Source organism: Anas acuta, chromosome 3 (genome assembly GCF_963932015.1).
Source record: "Anas acuta chromosome 3, bAnaAcu1.1, whole genome shotgun sequence".
Taxonomy (NCBI): Eukaryota; Metazoa; Chordata; class Aves; order Anseriformes; family Anatidae; genus Anas; species Anas acuta.
Window position 1 is genome coordinate 16,957,038 of NC_088981.1, and position 24,064 is coordinate 16,981,101.

Consider the following 24,064-nt stretch of genomic DNA (forward strand, 5'->3'; position numbering starts at 1 on the left):
GGAGAATTACTTCTGTTAATATTTCAAAATTTATAAGAGAGAAAAATACAGTATCAGAACTATTGTATTTTTTCCTCAGCTGACATCTTCACAAGATTAATTTTTCTAAGTGGATAGCCTTAAAGAAAACCTAATAAATTCTACAGAGAAAAGCTCAAGCAGACATGCAGAAATATCAGCTCAAGTAACATGCTATCCTGGAGCGTAGTTTTTCTGCCTGCCTAACTTCTAGCTCATGCCAGGCTGTCATGGATGAGCCATGTGGCTTTTCATGGAGCTCACCGCACATCCACACAGCACTTAACAGTGTGGGGATTAAGTGTCTATTTTCTATTTTATGACCACAGAACAAATGAACAATAACAATTACAATATGCTTCATCTTTAGTCATCACTAGACACTGATACTCAAATTTTCAGGTCTGAAAGCAGAAAACCATGCAAATTGACACAAAGGACAAAGATGTTCAGCTACAAATGCTCTTCATGAGGGTTGGCAAAGGCTGCCTTAGGTTTTATTGGGATGAAACTATCACAGAAAGAAAAGTTGGCAAGGCACTTCACCCAGTTAAAATTATGTTCTGTTTAAAGAAATCTGGTCTACCATTTGATTTTGCACGTGGTTATGCATTTTTCATTTCAGGCAAGGTTGGAGACAATTCTCCTGCCGGAGAAGAGCACCATTAAAACCATATTACAGCAGTGAAAACTCAGTTCCATTCTTTTTTTTTGACTTTGCTCACTATGCAGCAAAATGCCTTCTTGTTAATTATCCACTTCATCATCAAGGGACAGTTTAATCACAAGAATGTCTGCGGTTCAGGCTATCACTGCAGTACAAGCAAGGAATTTTGCATTGCATGTAATTGGCCAGGTAATTTGAATAAAAAATCCTTAATTGCACATTTACTAAATGCAAACAGTGCAGTGCACAGTGCATGATTGGTGGAGGACATGGGGGAGCATTCAGCTGCCAAGTTGCCATTTTTACCTCTCCACAGCACAGCTAAGCAAACAGTGCAGATGGCTTACTGCCACCATGGTCTCCTGTGGGGTGGTGGAAGTCCTTCCATTCTGTGCTGTAAAAAGAAGCTCAGCAAATCGCCTGTATATCAGGACATTCAAATCTACATGAAAACAAAACTAGCACTTCTGAGCAGCAGAGAGAACCCAGCACTGTGAGAGCAAGAGCAAGCCAGAGACTGATACACTTGTATAAAGCAGCACAACTGTCAAAACTGACAGCATTACCAGCTCTGTTGGACAGAGTGCAGTTGCAGTCTGGGATTTTTTTTTTTAACAAGATCTGCACAGTCTGGGCTACAGATGTTTTCATCAGGCTGTAGGCCTGTATAAGTGTGCAGTACACAGCTGTGAAAATCAATCCTGAGCTCTAATAATTGCCTTATGGACAATTCAGATGCTACCACAGTAGGAACTTTAGAACAAGTAAGTACACATCACAATAATACCAGAAAAAGGCAATTATTTCATCTCTTGACAGACAATATCAAGTGCTGTCTTAAAGCTGTCTAGACTACTGGCTCCCATCACTGGAAGGCCAATTCACAGCTCTCATATTTCATATTTTTTTTCTCATTTCCATGCTAAATGAATTCATGGCCTGTTTATGTCCTTTGATCAACACTTCCTTTTCCCTCAGCTAGCTCTTTTCTGTAATTCAGTACTTACCTTTCTTTCCTGCAGCATATTTATAAATATCAGTATCTATTCCTCATGTCATTGACAAAGAAAGGACATTTTGTAATTTCATTTGGTGTAGCAAGAACTCTGCTTTCCAAACAGCATCCTAGGAGCCCTCTTCTACATCTATTTCCATTTTAGATTACCTTCCTCATAGCTGACCAGAGTGGTGTGCAGTACACGGCATTAGGCACTGTTGCTGTTTCATACAGTAGCAATGGTGTACTCTTAACTCTTCTGGAAGCCTTCACCAGTCTTTCAGCTGCTTTATGGCAATTAGCAGAAAATCTCAAGCCTCTCTTTCCACTTCCAGCTGATAAAACCCCTACTTAGAACAGAAATTCTTACTATGCCCCATTGTATACAATTTTTCATTTTCTGCTACATTTTTTGCCTTCAGGACTCCAGTCCTAAAGGCATCAAATTCTGTCTTGATTTATTCCACTACTAAATTAGCAATGTCTCTTGATCCTGTGTGGCCATGTTTCTCCTACTGTGTTCTCTAAACAATCTATAGGTAATGACTTGTAAATTCTTTTATCAGTCAATCGAATTATCTTACACCTTTCTCAGCACTCCTTCAGGAATCTCTCTCTTCTGCTTGTGAATAATCTGTAGTTGCCCATACAGACTTTCCAGATACAACTAAAGCACTTTGTTGGTACTGAAACAGGATAAACCATCTCCAGATGTAGAACAGAAGTGATAGAATTTGTTTATCTTTTATGATGAAAATGTTATTAATTCAGGGTGTTTGCTACTTGTCCATGTTTCAAAATTAAGCTTCAAAATTAATTCATTATTAAATAATAGTGAAAACATGAGATAAGTGTGAAATTCTTACAAAGACAAGCCATATAGAAAACTGTTTTCTTAGTGAGAACAAAAGAAACTTTTGCAAGATGCAGCTAATTCAATTGCTTGTTGCCTAGTGTCCTGGTTACAGCAAACCTGTACAATAGGATTCTCACTGGAAGGAGAAATCATGAACCAGACATAATCATTAAGCAAATTCAATCACCTTTATATTATTCAGATATAAACAGAACCTACTTATCAATGTAACATGTCTAAACAGCACAGAAGTTTATAGTGGGGGGCTTGCCACCCCCCCCCCTTTTTTTTTTTTTGTTTTTTACTGTGAGGCTACAAAAAAATAAAATAAGACACAATACAGCGTAACAAATTCCTTTGTTACAGTCAAATAAACAAAGCAAACATGTAGAGTTTTTATCATAGGGCAAATGCAAATTGCCTTTGAGAAAGTGAGTTGGATACCAAATTGGTATAATCCATGTACACACTCTGAAACACACTTTGTACAAAAACAGTGTCTTTCAAATGTGTTGAAAATATAAACAGTAACATAATCAGAACTTATTTCATCAGGGTTGGACCCGACGATCTCTTGAGGTCCCTTCCAACCCCTACAATTCTGTGATTTTCCATTCCACAATCATATAAATGCACCACCTTTAATACAGTCAGAAGTTTCGTACCATAGCATAAGATCAAATATCCTGCAGATATTAAGTAAATCATTTCTTTTAATTAATTTTCTTCATAGGCAGCTACTTCAATGGAGGGTCAGTATCTTGGTAAATAGACAAAACGGTGAATTTTAATACAGCTATGTTACCTGGAGATGGCTTAGGAAGTTAGCCAGAACTAATTTAACTTCATGTATAGGACAGTCCAAGCTTGTCCAAATAGCTGGATGAAAACAGCCACGCTTTCAGAAAAGTTAACCATACACATCCCACATTTAACATGACTAGGACTTGCAGAATCTCAGAATTTAAACGAGCCATTTTTTCATGTTCAGACACATATGTGTTACACAGCTTTGGATAAATAACCTCTACACATAAGGGGTAGATATCTTTTAAACCATGTTCACTTAACAGTAACATTTTCTTACTAAAAACCTAGAAATTGTTTGCCATTAGAATTATTTTGTAAACCACTTTTGTTACTCTAAGTACATTATATTAACAGCACTTCACAATAAGTATTTATTCTGTTAATAAAAGGTTATCAAATGGTCAATACATTAAATAACCAAATTAAAGCTTACAGGATTCAAAGCTAGAAAATGAATTCATGCTTTACAAGTTTCACTTTTTTTTTTTTAAATCATCATTATTTAATTAAGTACAGTTCAAGAATATTCCCATTAAACTACAGGAGTTCTGATTCTTAAGAATCCCCTAACTACGTTCTTCATACTTAATGGAATGAAGTAAAGAAGAGAATTTGGGACTTTCAATAAAAAATCTGTTCTCAGTGGAATCTAACAGAGCATGGAAAGCCCTGATGATAGTTTCAGCCTTACAAAGCTAGAAATCTTCCTTCTATTCCTTCTTTCTGAAAAACAAACAAACAGACAAAACACCTCCAGCCCAAACACTTGCCAGTCCTTCCATTGGGGAAAAACTATAACACATTAATCATATATTTGAAGTACATGGCCTGTTTAAAGAATCCTCTGATGTGAAGTATCATACCTATTTCATGAGATCCTTTGTACCTTACAAAGTTACCTTGAGTCTTTTTCTTTTGCCATCCGTAACTATGCAGTCGTAATACCAATATAAACTAACAGCATTTATCACTAAACTGGGGAGAGGCTCTTTATCACAGAATGTATAGATAGGACAAGGAGTAATGGCTTTAAACCACAAGAGGATAGATTTTGATGATTATTTTTTAACGTTTGGAATAAATTGTTAACTCAGAGGGTGGTGAGGCCCTGGCACAAGTTGCCCAGAGAAGCTGTGGGTGTCCCATCCCTGGAGGTGCTCAAGGCCAGGCTGGGTGAGGCTTTGGGCAGCCTGGTCTGGTGGGAGATGTCCCTGCCCATGGCAGGGGGGTCGGAATTAGATGATCTTAAGGTCCCTTCCAAGCCGAACCGTTCTATGATCCTATGATTAATCTGAATCCCTTCGGTCTTTACTGGCTCTGGCACGGTTCTATTCATCTTTGCATTTCATTGTAATACAATTTCAGTTCAGTGACTACATTCACCCTGAGTTAAGATTCACAACTACCCAAGACAAATACTAATAAAGCTATGGCCTGTATCATGATGTGAGTCAAGAGACTAAGAAACAAGAAGCAAAAATTTAATCCAGAAGTGAGCTGGGATTTAACTCTTTTCTGAAATCACTGCAGCAAGGCCAATCTTAATGCATTTAGCAGCAATTAACACTCAAAGCCAAAACAGCTGCACATTGCTGATGCTCTCCAGATGCAAGCTAAGGAATTAAATCACGGGATAATTCAATTGGAAAATTGCTTGTAATTATGGAGAATGCAGTGACTGCTTGACTGCTCGTGGTGACTGGTAGCTGCTTCAAGAATAGTGAAGTAGTCTATGCAATGCACATTGGATACATAAAAGTGGCTGTGTTAAGAAAAATCTCATTTAGTTTCACAGAGATATGGGTTTTACGTTGTTAAAACTGTATTTGCTGACATTAATGACAATCCATTTTCACTGTGCCATTACTGCCAAGGAGCAGAATGACCAACTATCACTTATACACAGACCAGTAATGTGAACTTATAGCACCTGTCCTCTGAAGGAACTCAGAGTACTTTGCAAACATACCAAAAATGGTCTAACTCTAAAGAACAGTGATCTGAAAAGGGTTTGTTCTTCGCATCTTATTTAATATACATGCAAACAAACCGACCTGTACTAACACGTAATTTAAATCCTTGGTGCCACAAGGCTGACAACTTCTGGGAACAAAGGAGGGTGCTCCTCCACTTCAAACATTAAAAGTAAAACTCAGATTCAACAACAGAAGAGTAGGATGCAAAGAGGTTGAGCCAGAGAACCTCCATTATTGTTGACAATCAGAAAAAAAAAAAAATCAGAAGAAATTGGTTTGACTTTTGGATTTACAGTTAACAGTGCAGGGGAAAAAAAAAAAAGAAAAAAGCATAATTTCATCTGTAAACTCAGCAAATGTATTCAGAAAGTAACAGGCTGATGCAGTTTTCTACACTCCGTTTGTAAAATAACCTTACCAGAACTGAACCTTATTAGCATTACAGCATTTGACAGTCTGCAGATTATTTTAAGAGTCTTGCTGAGGGACAAAATGGCTGCTGGGTGTGATCATATGCATACTGACTCTGTGATGGAATGGGAAAAACACCTAGGAATGCTGATTTCCAGTTTTCTAGTTAGCTATTAAAACACACAGCTCTCTTAGTTGTCAGAAAAACAGTTAGGGCAGCAGTGGTTATTATAACAGACTATACTACCTGTGCTTCAGCTACTGAAAATTACTTTGCCTCATTTTCTTTTTATTTACTTCAAAAAGCACTAATACAAAAAACTTTGTGGAACAAGAAATCATTTATTTACAAGTAGCCTCCGAAATCAATCACCCCACATCAAAAGTTAAAGTTGTTACTTTTAGTACTATCAGCTACACAATAATTAAAATTGATTATAAAGTCACAACCTGTCATTAGGCTGCTGTCAATTGAGAAAAAAATTCTTCAAAAGCAATTATTTTAAGTGATTGTAAAAAGATTCCCATCAATTAAAGAGACATCTGGTAATAGGGAAAACCTGATAAATTATCTCTTGTTCTCAGTGTTAGTACTTTTCAGACCAAAGGTGATGCAGGAGAGAAATCCTTATGGTTATTATCTCTGCCTGAAGAGGAGTAAAAAATCCATTGTGCTGTGGCCAAAGACAGGTCAATCTCCTTCTTTAGATACGTTTGGTGGTGATCAAAGTGCAGGTCTCAGTAACAGAGATGACAGGCTCTCAGAGATGACAGGATAACATGTTCTGTGAACCCAATCTGGCAAAAAATACTCTGAGTATTTGCGTATTGGGTCATAAGAAACAGAGGTGTTTTGTTTTTTTTTTTTTAAACAGATGACTGTAATACAGCAAACACTGATTCTTAGCAGGACTATGCCCTAGAGCAGTTTTTCCAGTGAACAGATATGCTACTATTTCTACACAACGCATCCCCTCTGTTGCTTCCCTAGTGTTTTTCCCTCCCCGAGCTACGTCATCGTTACAGCTTTTCATTCTGAAGACATAGAAAGTGGTCAACTCCACCGCCAAACTTCCAAATCTCAACAGAGTTCTCAAGAATATAACACCTGTACCCTCCTGAACTTGTTCTACAGTACATGTTATCAAACTGTTGTTGGTCTAAATTTCTGGTCTAATACTGAGTCTAGAGGGGATCAAAATGATTAAATGAACCACACTGAGAAATGCCCTGTGCAAAGGTAAACCTCACTCCATCTTTCCTATGTCCCTCACCCCGAGCAGGAAGCACATAACGTCAACATACATAACAAGCACCAATTGCCAAAAAGAATAGAAAGGTAGAAAGAAGTGACACAGCATTACTTCCTTATACTACCAACCAAACTGGCATGAAGGCAAATTTCTAAGGCAAGAAAGGTACTGCACCCATGTTAAAGAAAAAAGGGGAAAAAAAAAAAAAAAAAAGCTGCAGCTCATACCCATACCAGGTCTCACACCTGCAGCTGCCCGTGAGACAATGCACATGGCACATCTGTATCGCTTCTGTGACAGTGTCAGGCTTTAAGGAACAACATATTCTTCAACTTAACGTGCTCCTGTTGCTGGACAATGAGAAACTGGAGGCTTTCAGCAATTTCACAAACAGTCTGATTATAAATACACCTGGGCTAGCAAAATGCCAGTTCCTGTGCTCTGTAACCATTCATTCTGCAAGCTGAAAAGAACAAGAGGGCAGTACCTGTTAAAGATCAAGGGAGAAGGAGGGAATAGGAAGGTGTTTTTCCAAAAACACAACAAAATAAAGAGTTAGGATTTGATTATGTTGCTGGAGTTAAAAAAAAAAAAAAAGGGATCTGAAGTTTCTGCAGTCTGCATTACGAGCAGTTGTCTTAGTTACAAAGAACTCAATAACTCAGCTCCATCAATAAAAAGGCCTGGCTGCTGGTAAAAGTAGTGTACCAGGTGAAAAAACAGGTAACCAATAAGTTAGTTAATTTTCATAAGTAGTTTAGGTCATTCTTGCTGTAATGGGCATAATTAGCTTCACACTAAGTGCCAGTCTTTGGCGCCCCACCCTCTCTGATGGTTAATGGGTGTGATGTTAGATAACACACATATTAATCAATTTACAGCTCTAATACATTTAATACATTTCACCTGCCCACCCACAAAGCAGTCTGAGATGCATAATTTCATGCCAACAGTAAAACACACGGTAGAGAGTGATGAAAGTATTGCCTGTAACGTGTCCTTTCCACAGAGCTAATGCCCATCTCGTCAGGGATATCACAGCCAAGCAGAAAAGCTCTTCCCCTGGGTTATGCAGTGCTTTACACCCAGACGAGACACCTCACCTGGTTAGAGTTCAGTTATTTCAACGACACTTCATGACTCACTGTGCAATGAAAATGTAAGCCAACAACCACTCAAGGTGTGCCCCTACTCCAACACATTTTTACCTTTCCAGACAGACACATTCTCCCCACAAGTCAGTGGAAAGAACTGGATTGCTCAGCTTCACACAGCACTCAGCCATACCGAACCCCAAACATCTCAGCTAAGCGCGTAAGCAAACACAACACCAATACCACGGAAAGCGTATTAGCTCTGGTATGACTTTATAATGTGACTTCTCACCTGTGCAAGCAAAACCCAAATGCTGGTTCCCAAAGTTTCATCTGCAGTGAAATACCCCTTAATCCTCTCACAGCCTCCTGTCAAATTTCCACTGTACAACAGAGCAGGAGGTTTTTTTTTTTTTTTTAATAATAAACATGTTAATTTCTATTTCTTGAGTTTTCCTTGATTTTAAGGTAATCGGGAATTCACAAGCTTGCTGAATATTTGTAAGCACCTCAAATTTCGCAGAAGTCCATATTCAGTTCAGCTCTACACAGGACAACAATCACTTGAGCCCCTGCCATTAACCATTTGTTCTTCACACTGGCCATGCAGTGAGAAATGCCTGCAGCAGGCCACACACCAACCTTGAAAAAGATGGGACTGCATCTTTATCATTTCTTGCTTCAAAGTCATTACAACCATCTCTGTTTTTTCAGGAGGTTTACAGGTAACGGAACCAGATTTTCTGTTCTCTAACTAGGTAATCAATTCCTTCAGTAAAGCTAAGCCTCCATCTCTGCATCCATTTAATTTTCTCCATAGGTGGCTAAGACAGACACCTAACCTACACTAGTATTCATATTTAAACAAATGTATTTAATGAAAATTGCTATTAAAAATGTTAATTGGTGCTGTTAATCCAGCTGCTGTCACTGATTTGCAAATGCCTTGGCATCTTTACTAAGCAGTATTTTGTAGAATCTGCTCTGGCATAACAGATACGACTTTAGCTTGATTAGTAATTGGAAAATTAATCTAAGAAATTTCAGTATGGAAAATTCCAAGTTCTGTATGTCACAGAGAACTTCAGCTCTAATAAAGTGGCCTTTTTGATGCGTATGACCAGCTCAGCCTTATCCACAGTTAGCAGCCTAAAAAGCTATAATCTGTTACAGTAGTTGAACATAAACCATTCTCTGTTTCCTCTCCACGTAATTCCACACCTTCAGGAAAAACATTTAAGAGTAGAATTAAACCTGCATCAGTTCATTGTTTAAACATGGACTTTTATTTCTGCACTGCTCTGAATCACTGCCTTGAAACCTGAACGTCCTTGCACCTTCAGCTGTTCAAAACTGGTATCAGAGCTTTGCAGCTTGGGCTTTTCTCTGATAACAAAATTACTGTGACAGGTGAAAAGGAGTTCCCATCTAACCTTTATTATGCTGTTTATGTGCCTTGCAAGGCTCCAAATGACTGCCAGAGATGCTTATCTGTGGTATACAGCAAAACGTTTCCCTTCATTGCCTGACCTTTCCACTTCCCCACTGGAAGCACACAAAAACAGTGAGATGACCCACCCTAAAAGCAGCACACAGAACAAATTACTGCAGCTCTGTTCTAAATCAGATTGTTTCTTTTGGCATAGGCAATGCTTTGGCTGTCTGAATACCTCTTCAAATCTGGTGAAGTCTACTCATCATCTTGTTTGCTCATGTTTACACCAGATAATTTATATGACAGCCTCTCAGAGAAGAATGGAAAGAACTGCTCACAGCCATAGAAGAGGAAGAAGAAAAAATGCAGAACAATGACTAAAGCCCACTATTGCTTTTTTTAAAAAAACAAAAGAAACAAACAAAAAAACTCTGAAGGAAATGCCATTTAGAAATAAGCTGTGCTTGCTTCTTTCATCTCTGTTGTGACACCTGAATATTCACCTAATAAAAATGACTTATCTGAGTTTGCAAGTAGTATGAACCCACTATTATCAAGTCAAGATTCAAAAATAAAGCAAAACACAAAACATTTTCCTCATTTTAACAGAAGACAATCCCTTGTATTTATCCTTTTTTAAATTCTCATCCATGGAAGGCAAAAGACAAATGCCCAGCATTTCTAGATTAGGTGCACTTGATAGATATGAAAGACTATGCCACTGAGTCTAAAGGGGGTTAAGGGAACTTAGAGGAAGTGATTTTTTACCAAAAGAGGCACTCAAAATATAATTCACTACACAGAAAGGCAAGGATGCTCAGTATAGGACTGGCATCTAGGTTTGCAGATTCCAAATCAACAACATATTGTAGCATGTATCCCAGCAGACTTACAATATAACGTGGGAGTGCTGTATTGTATCGCTCCCCGAAGCCCCAAGGCAAGCCTATCTGCCTACAGCAAATACTGTGGGTAGTTGCTTCCCTGTCCTGCTTTCCCAGTATGGCCATTCTCATATAATGTTCTTACATTATATGATCTGTTTAATTATTGTGCTCTCAAAACAAGCAAAGAAAACAGATGAAACTTTAGGGATAGCTTCTAACTCATAATTGAATGGAAGATTATTCATTATAAGCTACGCAAGATGTCTGGGGCCACCTAAACGGTCATTGCATGGTATTAAGAAAAGAAAACATCTTTAAAGATGTAAAATGATTCTCATTCAGTATCTTACCTTAAACACTGCGGCCTTCTTTGATGACTTTGAGTAGGATAAAATAAGCATTCTCAGTTTAAGCTGCTATAAGAGAAAACTCTAGAATTGCACAGTTAAGCTCACAGATCCTTGTAGAAAGGGATTTGGGATCCCTGTAGAAAGGGCCTATACACAGGCCTGTAGAAAATCCCATACGATAAACTCTATTTATTAAAAGTGAACCAGGCCAACTTAATGCCAAAAATATTGCAGAGTAACAGGCATCTAACTGTTAGTAATAGTTAAGGTACGAGAGATGCATGAATTCTGGAAGAGCTAGGAATACAGCTCAGCTTGGGCTATTAATTTAAACATGTTGTATTCTAGTTTAGCTTTGATGACATACAGAAACCCTTCTCCCAGCTCCTCAAAACAGTATGAAGTAAATGCCTGACGTAGAAGGACATTCTCAGACTCATAGGTAAAGAAACACAGCTTACAGGAATAACCGGTAATGCATATAATTAGACTATGCTTGGTAAGGAGTAGTTTACAAAGTAGCTACAAAGTTTACAGTGCCTTGCTGATGCCCTTCATCATACATTACATTTTTTATTTACAGAGACTGTAAATAGAGACTACTACTACTGGTGGTAGCTGCCATTAGCATGGCTCTCTCTCTCTCTCTATATATATATATACACACACATACACAGAAAACCAAGGCAGCAGAAAGGCTAGAAAGAAATTAAAACTCTCAAACAACAATGTGTAAATTCATTGAATGTTCTTTGCACAAATATATGATTTTTCTGTACTTGAAAAGTACAATAAAAAAACAATGTGCCCATGGAAATAAGCACTCATGGATAAAGAACACTACCCCTACTACACAGGAAAAAAATCACAAGTCTGTGTTAATGCAGTAGTCTTTTCCTATAAAAAGGTTAAACACAGCCAAGAGCAGAACACACTTCCTTCCAGCTGTCCTTTCAGTTTGCCTCTCATCTTGACAAGGAGAAAGTGTCTCTAAGAGTGAGAAAGAGGCCATTTTACAAGCCATTTATTCTTCACTGTCAGTGCCTTTTCTGGATATATTCGTTGAAGTACATTAGTCACAGGTATGCAGCAAGTCCTCAGAGCACACTAACATCTGATGCACACTGAAATTAATTTTTACTTTTCAGCTTGGGGAACAAAATGTTTCATGACGAGTTGCAAGCAAGTCTTCACTGAGTTAAGGAATTAGCAGAGAAGATTTCAAAAATCAACAAACACGCACGCTTCTCCACAGCCTGCATAAATACATACCTACTGTATAAACAAACACACTGTCCTACAGTGAGATGATAATTTGTCTCTTCAGAGGAAGCTCATTAAAGAAAAATAACATTGCAATAACAAAGCACAAGTGTCGTACTAATGAGAAGAACAAGCTGCAAAATGCTAAGAACATCTGGTCTATTTTTTGTACTGAAAGAGAATGAGTTGGAAGCTGACCGTCATAAAAAAAGCTTTTTTTCTTTTTTCTCCTCACAGCCCAGCAGACTCTGAAGCAAGTTTGCTTTGTTTTTAGTGCATTAAAGTTATATAAATTCCTACAGAGCCATGTTGCAACACTTGATATGTGTGTTGCCAAGTTGAGGATCAAAATTTAAATCTCATGTAGAGCAACCATAACTATTCACTGTAGATAACATTTTTGATTTGAAAACCCTCTCTGTTTACAAAGAACGTGACAGTGGCACCTATAAATCCATAAATCTCTCATTTGCAGTAAGACCTATGAATAATTTTGAGCCTATGTGTTGTTTCCAGATCTTGCTTTGTTCTCCTAATATTTTACCTGTGGTTTGTAGCAGATCTTTTAACCCAAACACAACGATTATTTCCACTGATTCAATGGCTAAATCTTATGGAGGAAAATAACTAATAGAAAACCCAATTCCACTCTGATTTTACAAAATAATGGAAGTTTACAAATGTTCATAATATACCTGTTGTTCATCTGAATACTTATAAATAATAAAACTTGGATGGCCTCATACTATAGCAGTATCTTTCCAAAGAGTATTTGAACATCTGGACTGAATCTCTGCTGACTAGGATGAGCTATATTGTCCTCCAACATTAAAAAGAAATGTGTTTATTGCACATCACAAATTTTAGAAAAAAATTAAGATGTGAATATATGAAAAAACTTACATATTTTTCTTCCCATAAAATTGAAATTCTCCTGAGAAGACAATTCTGTTTTGTTTTCAGACCCACCCTGTCAAACCTCAAACACCATATATTGATTTACTAAAGAAAAGAAGTATAAGAAATACTATGAAATCTTGTTTAAAAGATATATAAGATGGATCGATTCTGTGGGATCAAGGCATACCCTGAAACCAGTCTCAGGATTAATATAAAGGGAAGACTTCTGTCTAGCATGAGTCCAACTACTCTGTTTATCCTGTATTCTTTCCCCTAGTAGACAGCTATCTTTTTAGCATTACAAGTGTTTTCTCTGCTTTAGAGTACTACACATTAATTAACATCTGAGCTACTTGCTTCTTGCAAATCCATGCTCTGCAGTTCTGTTAATAAAGTGATAACCTGAAAGAAAATGTTATTTATTATCTTATATTATCCTCCTCATTCTTCTTTGTCTGAGTAGTCACAAATTAAGGTCAACAGCCATTTGATAATCCTGCAGTTCATTATCTCCCATTTGGTAATATGCTCAGTGCCTTAGCCTTGCTCCATTTCTTTAATAATAATAACAAAATCAAAATTGCATTAACACAACGTGCAGATAATTGTTTTAGAACTTACACAAGAGCTTTTCAACTAATCAGCAGCTGGCTAGGATGCTGTCATCTGCCACTTCCCTTGCCCCCTTCATGAAAGTTTAATCTACATTTTCCATTAAGGAGTTGCTTCAACTCATATTCACATTTGCAGACTGGCTTATTACTTCCTTGTTTCTTATTTTAAATAGTAGTCGTATCTCCCCAGCTGATTTCTTCATCTGAAATTTTTATCAAGTATCTGCATATTTTCATGGTCCTGAAATATTCAGATAATAGAAGCTGCAATTCACTTTATCTAGTATCACAAGACTTAAATGAGGAGTAGGCAACACTTGCAGGAGTGGTCAAGCTTCTAATCCTTCAAGTTTAAAACTGTGTTTGCAGTTGTAAACACACACTGACATTCAACCAAGCACAGATCTTGGTCTGGTTTGTGAATACATATTTTGGGTTCCACTGTTGCTGGTCCTTCCTCCTTAAATACACAAGATGAACTTTGTGCTAGTGGTTTCTCTCTTCCTCTGCCATGTAAAATCTATCTCAGAAGCACTGTGCTCCTAGATGAGAGACCAAAATTACTGTCCTCTATGAGCCCAGGGGCAACACAACAATGTGATGTTGCTGATAGGAAGCTCATCCATGGGTTGTCTGGGAGAAGGATAATACCAGCACTGTGAAAAGGTCACAGGAGGGATGAATTCTTGAGTGGCACACTTTCTGATGAATACTAAACCACCCGTTACTCAGTGGCTCTGCCGTACAGAAAACCCTGAGTTTGAATCAAGAGTTGAATAAAGATGCATAGAATTTATGGCTGGTTTGACCCACTGGAAGTTTATAAGAGAGGTCAATGACTTTTCCACTTGGGCATGGCAAACATGTTTGACCACACTGCTGCAAAGTGCAGCCTCGCCAGTTCACAAACTCTGTCCTTCTAACCACTGACTGGACTGTACAACTAGCCTCCTTAGGAAATGCTGCCACGGTTGCATGATCTCCAGTTCCCCATATTTCATTACAATAGACAGCAGTACATTTGGTGGTATAATATACTAGGAAGGATCATAAATAATTAAGAATTAATCACGCTTGTCAAAAAAAAAAAAAAAAAGCATTCATTGATGCAGAATTCTAGGTTTTTATAGCAGTGTTTTGTTTAGTTATGAATTAAAAGAAAAAATGTCTAGCAATGGATTGCCTACTCATTGCGATACATACAGACCAGATTCAGATACCATTAGTAGAGGTTTTCTTGTCAATCTTTAGCATATCAGTGGAATTTTAACATTAAATCTCTAATTCTGCAAAACGTTAAAAAGCTTGACTTGAAAATATTAGTAGCTCCGGCAGATCTTCATGGACTGTGCAGGGCCTAGGAGGCAGGCAACGGAGAAGACTGAAGCACTGTAGCACAGAATTTCTGAAAATCCCATACAAAGTATCTTGGCACACACACTTCTACAGATTTCTACAGACAGTCCTGCAATTCTTCCTACCAGTCAATGTTTTTGCACAAGAAATGGTTCCATACCATTTACAAGACTTTCACAGAACAGCAAATAATATTAAATATTTAAGTCACACCTTTTCTCTCTCTAACTCTAAAAGTTGTTCCAAAACAGTACAATTCTCTCCTTTTTCATAAAGGAAGAGAAAATTGGGGTGAAAGATGGGAGAGGAACAGAACACCACGCCAACCCTGCCAACATAGGCTGAAGATCCATCAATGTCAGCCATCTGCTTCTGAAAACAGACAGGTGTAGATACATAGGAACAAATATATGAACAGGGTGAGCAAACAGTTGCACTTTCCCAGATTAATCCTCTGGCCTTCAGGGATATATTGCACAAGGATTTTCTGAGCCAGAAAAGAATTGTAATAGTGGTAATTATTTTCTTCCCTTCACACCTCCTGTGCACCTGCAGAAGGTTTTAGCTCAAACAGTCCCCTCTGGCAACTGGTCCTACAGTTTTATTCTGTGCAAAATACTGAGGGATCTCATTTGTTTTTGTTTTGAACCTGACACCTACTAATTTAATCTGATGATGTTCAATTCTGTATTAAGAAAAATAAGGAATATTCCTTCTATATTCATCATTTCCTTACTTTATAAAGTCTTGGGAGTTTACAAACCTTTAAAAATCTTTCATAAAGATTTTATAAAATCCCATGATTTAGTAAACCATTGCCACTGTTAGATGTCTCTTCTAGGCAGAGAAGAGCTCTAGTCTGTTTGAGGGCTCTTAAAAGAGAGCCATTGCATCCTTGTTTCCATTCTTTTAATAACTTTTCCAGATGTATTAAATAATTTTTGATGTATGGGAACCAGAAAAGAATGATGTATTCTAGATATAGGTGACCCACATATTTATAGAAGTGTATTATTTTCTATTTTCTCCTCTTTTCCCAATTAATTCCAACATGACATTTATTTTACGACTGCTAATGAGTTGATATTTTCACAGTTCTATTCTTACTCAAAAATCAGCTTGAATAATTGCAACCAGATCAGAATCTATTCTTATATATGCCAACTCAGACTGTTTCTCCCACCACTTCCATTCACATAATCTACACTAAGTTTCACCCTCCACCATTGTCTGGTTAAGCATCCTTTTTCAATTCTTTGCAAACCAGACCTTCAATTTCCAACACTGAATAATTTAATATCAGACTTTGTCACCTCAACATTTATCCTTACTCAGACCTATGATTTGCGTGACACTACACAATGAATGTGTCAAGTGAACGTAGCACTTAGATGTGACCATAAACAAACACTGAGACATCTAAAACTTGTTCCTCCTCTAGGTACTCAGTTCCATGATGATTTGATCTGATTCCTAGACACTGAGCTGTATCATGCTGCAGGGAATGAATAAATAAATAAATAAGTAAAAATACTTCCAGTGTGTTTCTTCGGGATATCTACCAATGATTTCCTGACAAACCTTTTACATAAATGTTTATGAAGCACAATGAATCATACCTATGGCATTTATCTCTATCAGTGTCTTAACATGACTTGATAGTCAAGTTATAAGGATGACCTAAACCATCTCAAAAGCTGGTTACATTATCTGTTTCTCTCCGTGCATTACTGTCTGCAAAGGAGATGAAATGAGATTGAGATAATTGGAAGTACAATTTGCAGGAACCACTGGGGATTGGAATTACTTGTGCTTAATTATTTCAGAATGAAACAGACCGCATAACTATTTGTGCCAAGCAGCTGTAATTAAAGTGATTTAAAGTAGAGATGCCAGCTCCAAGTGTTGATTTTTCAAATGAGTTTTTATACACAAAAAGTTAGTCACCTATGAGTTTCAGACCAACGGTTCTATTGAGGGGCTTAGGAGAAAATTGCCCAACATGTTTTAAAAAAATAGCATTTAAATTAAAACATAAAAAAATAAATAAAAAAGACTAAATACAGACAAAGGTGTAACTCCACCAAAGAAAAGCACTACTGCAGTGCCCTGGTCAGGCCCTTCACCTGGAATACCTTTATTGTTCTCTGTTTTCTCCATTTTTCCCACTCCAGGAAAGCAACAACTATTATTTTTAATTCAAAACAAGCATGTTTAAATTCAAAAATTTCATTAGCAGTCAGCTTGCTTGAGGGTTTAAGAAAAGGAAAAATACTTTCTCAGCAGCAGACATTCTGATTTACCTCAAACTTTCACTTAACTATCTTTGTAGCAAGAAATTTATTATGCATATGTATGTTCTTTGATGTGAAAATTAGAAGATATTTGCATGCATCACAAATGTGGTCCATCTGTTTTAAACACAATACAGAACGCACTAAAATGACTTGGTTTGCTGATGAACCAGTGTTCAAGCAATCGGCCTTGAAAGTTAATTTATAATGGCTTTTTGGGGAAAAGTTCTATACTCTTGCTAAGGATGAGAAAACAGAATTCAAGAACATGAACAAAAGCTGCACTGAAACTTTTCCTTAGTCTTTACTTGAACATAAGAACTGTCACAAGCAGTACTGTCCTATTGCAGGTCTGCAAAGTCAAATGACATCTCTGATGCTGGCTAGTGAGGAAAGGATTTTTTCACTTGCAGCTTTCTGTAATAGAAGCTTTTTGAGTCAGGGACTGTAAGCAGACTTGAATTAAATAACCAGGGATTAATGTGTTCTGCAAGAATTTATCCACCCCTTCTTATGCATACTTCTGGCCACCATAACATTAATTCATGCATCTTATTACCACGATTTACTCAGATACTACAAGAAAAATATTTCCTCTTGTATGTTCTATACACGGTATTTTTAACTTCACGGCTGCTTCCCAGTGCTCTTCAATGCACACTTTTATAGATCTCACAGTCCTCACATTGCAGACAGAATAAAGCATTTAATTTTTATTTTTTTTCGTAATATAAAAACTGTTCCATAATTCCAATAATGTTTGCTATCCTTCCCTATACCTCTTCGTTTCATATTCCTGGTTAAGCTTGTAGCCCTAACTCCACTTTTCCACTTTGTATCTCCATTCTCAACCACCACCCCACCCTTATAGGCCAAGGTTTCAAGCAGATCTTACTAAACAGCAGGAAAGGTGTTAAGAATTTTTAGCTTTCTCATGTTTAGGAGGGTAAAAATATACCTACCAATTTTTTTTATCACTTAAAATCTTTAAGAAATATACTGCTGTTCACAGTTATGATTATAAGCAGGAAAAGTAATTCCTGCAAACCACATTTTCATCCAAGAAAGAAGAAAAGTGTTACACTCATTTCTCTTCATGTTTCCTAGTTGTCTCTACAGGCAATAATATTTCTTACATTAAGGGCAAAACCTATCTTTTGTTTTCACACCAAATAGAAAACCTAAGCCCTGAACACAAGGATAAACAGCACCTAGAGCAGTGGTAAAACCAGACTGAGTGATTTTAAATATTTTGTTCAACCACGGAATAACCTTAAACATGGGCACCACAGGACTATTCTCATCCAGATATTGTCCACAGAGAGATCAGCCTTATACAGAATTTACACAATATTATGCTTTATATTCTGCTTCTCATATATATAATGTAGATAAAAGCAGATACTTCATATTCAAAGTGACTGCTTTCATTTATCATACTGTTTGAATTCATTGCCTCCTGCAGCGAAAGGATTATAACTGCCTGAAGTATTTAAAAGGACATGGTTGGTTGGTTGTTTATTTTTGTTTGGTTGGTTGTTTAAAACCAACCACTATAATGAAGGCATGACATAGTTGTATTCATCTTACCTTTTGGCGTATTCTCGGAGTGATCTCTCTCTGGCACATCTGGGATGTTTAGCTGTGAGATATCCTCTGCACTCACTCTCAGCCAGGCTTTGTTGGGGGCTTCCTGATCTTTTGATGAAAATGAATATTCCAGCTCACAAGGAGATTCAAAATTGCAATCAAATACTGGAAAAAGAAAACAGACACAGAACATACCAGGTTGATTAAGTTCAGCTTCCTCTGTGCTAGAAAGTATGTTTACACACATGTACTTTTTTAATGAGTAGCAATAAGGGAAGTCCATTCAGAGACAGGCATAAAATTGTACGAAATGGACCACTCTGAGATACATTATGGTAGTAGCAGCAGATCAAGAGGAAGACCCAAAAGCCAGTAACTTCTCTTGTGAACAGATAAAAGGACAGAACAGGCTGAATCAGGGAAGGGAATCATCTAGACTAGTAGCTTAGTCGATTGATAAAAATGAGAAAGAAAGCAAATGTCATCTGGGATGCCTGTTCAAATTCATCTTGGTCCATTATAGTGCAAAGGCTACTAACAGAGTTTATATAGTCATGTTCCATCTCAATGAGCACAGGACTCTGCAAAGCAAGTCGTATATCCTGGGCATATGGGACATGCTAGTAGCCATAGGGACTATACCCTGCAAAGCAACCTTCTGACTCCCTGCGTTTGATAAGCTTGACCTGCTGTTGCAAAACTTTAGTCTCCAAGGCTGTAGAGCATCTGTCTCCAACAGACATTTCTTACTGAGATGTTTCTTTTAGAAACCAATTACCTTGTTGGTATAACTATGATTCGCTTTCGCATGTCCAATTTACTATCAAACCATAATTCAAGTTTCTTAACACAGCATGTATTGATAATGCACAGATTTCACTTTCAGTTGTCAAGACTGCTCTTTTTTTTTTTTTGAATGCCCAGTATATGTGGCTTTATTTTTTCTCACTAGTCTGCACTCAACACAATACTCAGTACCCGAAACTATTTCTGAACAAATTCTAGCTCCTCATTGTAGTCTTCTACAATGTCTATTGTGAAATTGAAACAAACAATCTGAATCCACATTAGTCAAATTAACTAATACATTTTAAAATTTAATTACATTCTCTATTAAACATCTAATTTCTTCTTAGTGAGCCCACATTTATGTAGTTCAACCTATTCTCCTGGTGATACAACATCTTCTATTCTGAAGGTTAATACTATTGCCGGCTCCTGACAGTTCTCTTCGCTACTCAGGTGTTTTGTCATTCACTCAGCATTTTAAGTGCTTCATACCACCACGGAAACCACATAACGTAGGGAATCCATACACACCAGAAGTAGTGATAGCAAGGATTTTACATATTTCTTTAAATTTGAATGCACAAGCTGCTATCCTCTTCAGGCTTCCATGCTATCAATGTACATTTTACAAATAAATGCATGAAGCACACTTCAATTTAGGCAGCAGTGAATGGTGGATATATTCACGCTACACAGTTTACTACTACAATATTGTACCCAATCTGAAAACAGCTTTTATATCTAGTCCCTTATTTCTTAAAAAAAATAAAAATAATAATAATAAAAAAAAAATCTATAAAGTGTTGAGTCTATTAAACTTTGCACCAAAGCCCAAATGCACAAAAGAGCAACCAAACACTGAACTACGTTTTATAGAAAATATATCATTATTACTGACTAGTTCAGTTACAGGAACACCTTGATTAGTATGTTCATTAAGGCACTGTCAAATAAATAAAAGGAGGGGGAGGACAGAAAAGAAAAAAATACACAGCTCATGCAAGGGTATCTTTGACAGAACCCACAGAACGATGGAAGCGGAAGCCTGGACCAAGGAAAACACACAGCAAGAACAAACATTTCAAATCAGACACTTCATTCTTTGTGGGCTTCTCTCCCTCAACAGTCTTACGTATTTTTATAAGCTTTCTTGTGGTCACTGTTTGCTTCCATTTCTCTACCATCAAGCTGCTGGGAACAGAAGCCTTTGTGCTTTCTCTTACCCTCCTGTCCCCATGCAGAGAAGGTTTTTGTGGACATCCACAAGGCTCTCTCATTTTCAAGAACCTCCTCAAAAGAGAACTGTATATTGTTTGAGAAGCATGTAAAACACCAGGCTTCTGACTTACGACTGGGACACTTTAATTGGGATATGTCATTAAATAAGTTATCACATTTAGTGTTATGACCCCTGAAAACAACTAAAGCTTCCATGTGAAGTGGTTAAAATAAAGAAAAGAAGACAAGTAGCAATACTATTTCCTTCCCTTGCAATGAACAGCCTACAGAGAAGTGGACATCTCACATGCTGGTTGTGGTCAAGCTGGAAGGCCTTTACAACAGATTACTCCTTGAAAGAAGAAGAAGAAGCTATTCACATTGTACATCTTAAGAGCACCTGTGATTTAATGAAAACATACCTGCATCTTTAACAGAACTCAACAGTCCTCCCACTCCTCTCCCTACACCACCAGAATATCTGCATTCTTCATAAGCTCTTATTTAAATTAATCTCACATCAGAACAAAATTTCACTGCTACTATCTTATTCAGCACAAAGAAATGATGACAAAGAAATGCTATCTGATGCAACACAGCAGAAGGCAATACAAACATAATCCGGTTTTCCAAGCCTAACGTGAGTTAACTTCTTCCCATCCCCATGCTTTCCATCTTTTACTACATCTTTCACATTGTTATATACTTTATACAAAAAAGCATTATACGTAATACAAATGTATATAATTTATATACTTTTTTTTTTCTACTGACAAACTGTTGTTGGTGTGGTAGGTGCTGCAAGACCATATAAACTGCATCTGCAAGTAAAGAACCATCATAATATTTGAATTAATTCCACAAATCACATTTCTTTTTTTTTTTTTTTTTTTTTTTGCCTCTGCTTAAGAAAGGTCTTTCAGATTCCTTTTTGACTTTTGTCATAACATGTTTAAATGCAAAACCCAGTGTATTTTTTTTCTTGCCCAGCTAAGCATACAAAGTAGTCATTTGCTTTTGGAAGACGAATAAAAGCCACTCTGCCCATTTTTGAAAAACAGCAAACTCTGCGGGAAAGATAATTAAATATGTTAAACACAACCTCCTCTGATTATTTTTTAAACCTACTACCAATACAAATTGACTAGATACAGAGCTTTAAGACTTGAACAGTGTAGCTAGATAGTCAAGTGTTTTTTGTTTATTTCTATTAAAGAGATATCACAAAGACTTATATCCTGTGTATGCACAGCTATACTGACATTATAGACCCTAGAAGCTCTACAGGAACTTAAATTTAAGCAAATTGCAAAGATTCTTTTTTAATATACTGTTAAACAGCAAACCCTTGTCCAAGAATCTTTCGCATTTTCATCCAAAGGACACTAAAGAAACAGGATAGTTTAATTTATTGAAGTCTATTTTATCTTAATTACTCTTTTAAAGAGGAAACAAAACATGATGTTTCTAATGAAATTAAGGTAAACACCTGTTTAAGAAAGGCTGTAGACATAAATAATTTAATTTTCTGTTATTTAAAAGTGTGTAGGATTCCAACCATAGACTGAAAAGAAAATTAAGCTACTATCTGACCGAAAAGCCAGTGGCATCTGTGTATGTCTGATGATGTGAAGTGTCTTGTAAATGCTTCAATTTATTTACTTTAATCAAAGTAGTCATCAGCAATAATTTATGCACAAGCAACTAAAATATCTGGCAACCACATCTGTTTTAATTAAACTGATTAGAATTTTCCAATAAAATAGTGAGTTAACAGTAGTTTAAGCAATACCCCAAAACACAGTAATCTGCCAAAAATATCCTTTATATTGCTTCAGGTCAGATTATGGATCATTCACTCTTAGGATCATTTTAGATACTTTCTGTAAGCATGCCTCACAGAATAATGTTTTATTTAGAATTATAATAATTTTACAGAGATATAAACTGCCTGTTCTTTTTAAGAAAATGTTCTTTCTTCACCTGACCAATAACAAATTAGGCTTATTTATTTTAAACCAAGCCTCCGTTCAACTACAAAGAAAACTTACCAGCAGGTACTTTCCTCTGAGAATGCACTTTTGTTGTTCTACATTTGTCTGTATTAAAAGGGTCCTTTTCACCCCTGGTCTTTTGGTTTTCACAAATCACTCCTCTTTGTTACTCTCAGCTGAACACCCTTTTGAAAAGGCTTGGTTGCTTTCTTACTTCACTAAAATAGACAAGGGAGAGAGTAGAGGTTCTCTATTCCCCAAAGAACCAGCTCAGAGATGCGAATCCCAAGTGACAATAATCAGCTTAAATATGACTAATTTGTACTACCCCTACAGATACAAGTGCACAATGTAGAGAGGTCACTTACACTGATCAAAATAGGACCAGAACCTTCCTCAAGTGTACACCTTCTTCAGTAGCAACAATCACAGAAGCAGTGAGGAAACAGGTAAAATATTTTTGCACAGGATGTCCCTTTTTATATAAATACTGTCAGATAGTCTTTGTGGATGAGACAAAATTTAAATTGTATAGTAGAGATGTGCTCTGCTGAGTGAGCTTTGAGCCCTCCCTCAGTACGTGCTAACCTCTGTTATACTCATGCTATGAGGCCTATAAGCTTTTAATTTATGACAGGGAAATGACAAATTGATTTTCCAGTTATTAATCCCAGGGACAAAGCCAGTTCCTACAGCCTTTCCCCATTCCTTCTGAGTAGAAAAGAGCAAAAGGCATTCCATCGAAGGGTCTCAATTTCCTCAAGACATTTCTATCCACTGACACAGAGTTACATGTGTGGGGCGAGGCAAGGATGCCTGCAGTGGTGTTTCTCTCAGAAAATAGAGCTTGAACAGGAGATTTGGAGCTCTCAGGCTGTCAGTTCAGCAATCTGCTGAAAAGTTAGGAGGAACTTGTGGAAGAAGGCACAACAAATACAGACAGGGCCCTTGGAAGTGAGCGCTGCCCACTGGCACCCGCCGCCATTTTGTGAACCCCTGGCCTCAGGTGGTTGCACGGCCTCTGCTGAGCCCCAGAGTGGTGCAACGGCTTGGCTCTTTGGAGGCAGGCAGCATACAGCTGGGCCCACACCCAGGGGTAGCTAAAAGAAAGATATAAAACTACTGCAGGGTCTAAAGTAGGGTAACAAAGATGGTGAAGGGTCTAGACAGCAAGGCATATGAGGAGTGGCTGAGGTCACTTGGTTTGTTCAGCCTAGAGAAGAGGGGACTGAGGGGAGACCACATCATGGTCTACAGCCTCTTCATGAGGGGAAGCAGAGGGGAAGCTAGAT

At 37.3% G+C, this 24,064-nt stretch overlaps 1 protein-coding gene across 4 annotated transcripts in view; it reads right to left on the reverse strand.

Moving 5' to 3' along the window:
• ALK (ALK receptor tyrosine kinase) overlaps positions 1–24,064 on the reverse strand; it is a 284,889-nt gene that overhangs the window by 176,648 nt on the left and 84,177 nt on the right. For all 4 annotated transcript variants that reach the window (XM_068675868.1, XM_068675869.1, XM_068675867.1 and 1 more), the window contains exon 3: positions 18,772–18,936. In XM_068675868.1, the coding sequence (XP_068531969.1) occupies positions 18,772–18,936 (165 nt within the window). The remainder of the gene's footprint in view (positions 1–18,771; positions 18,937–24,064) is intronic.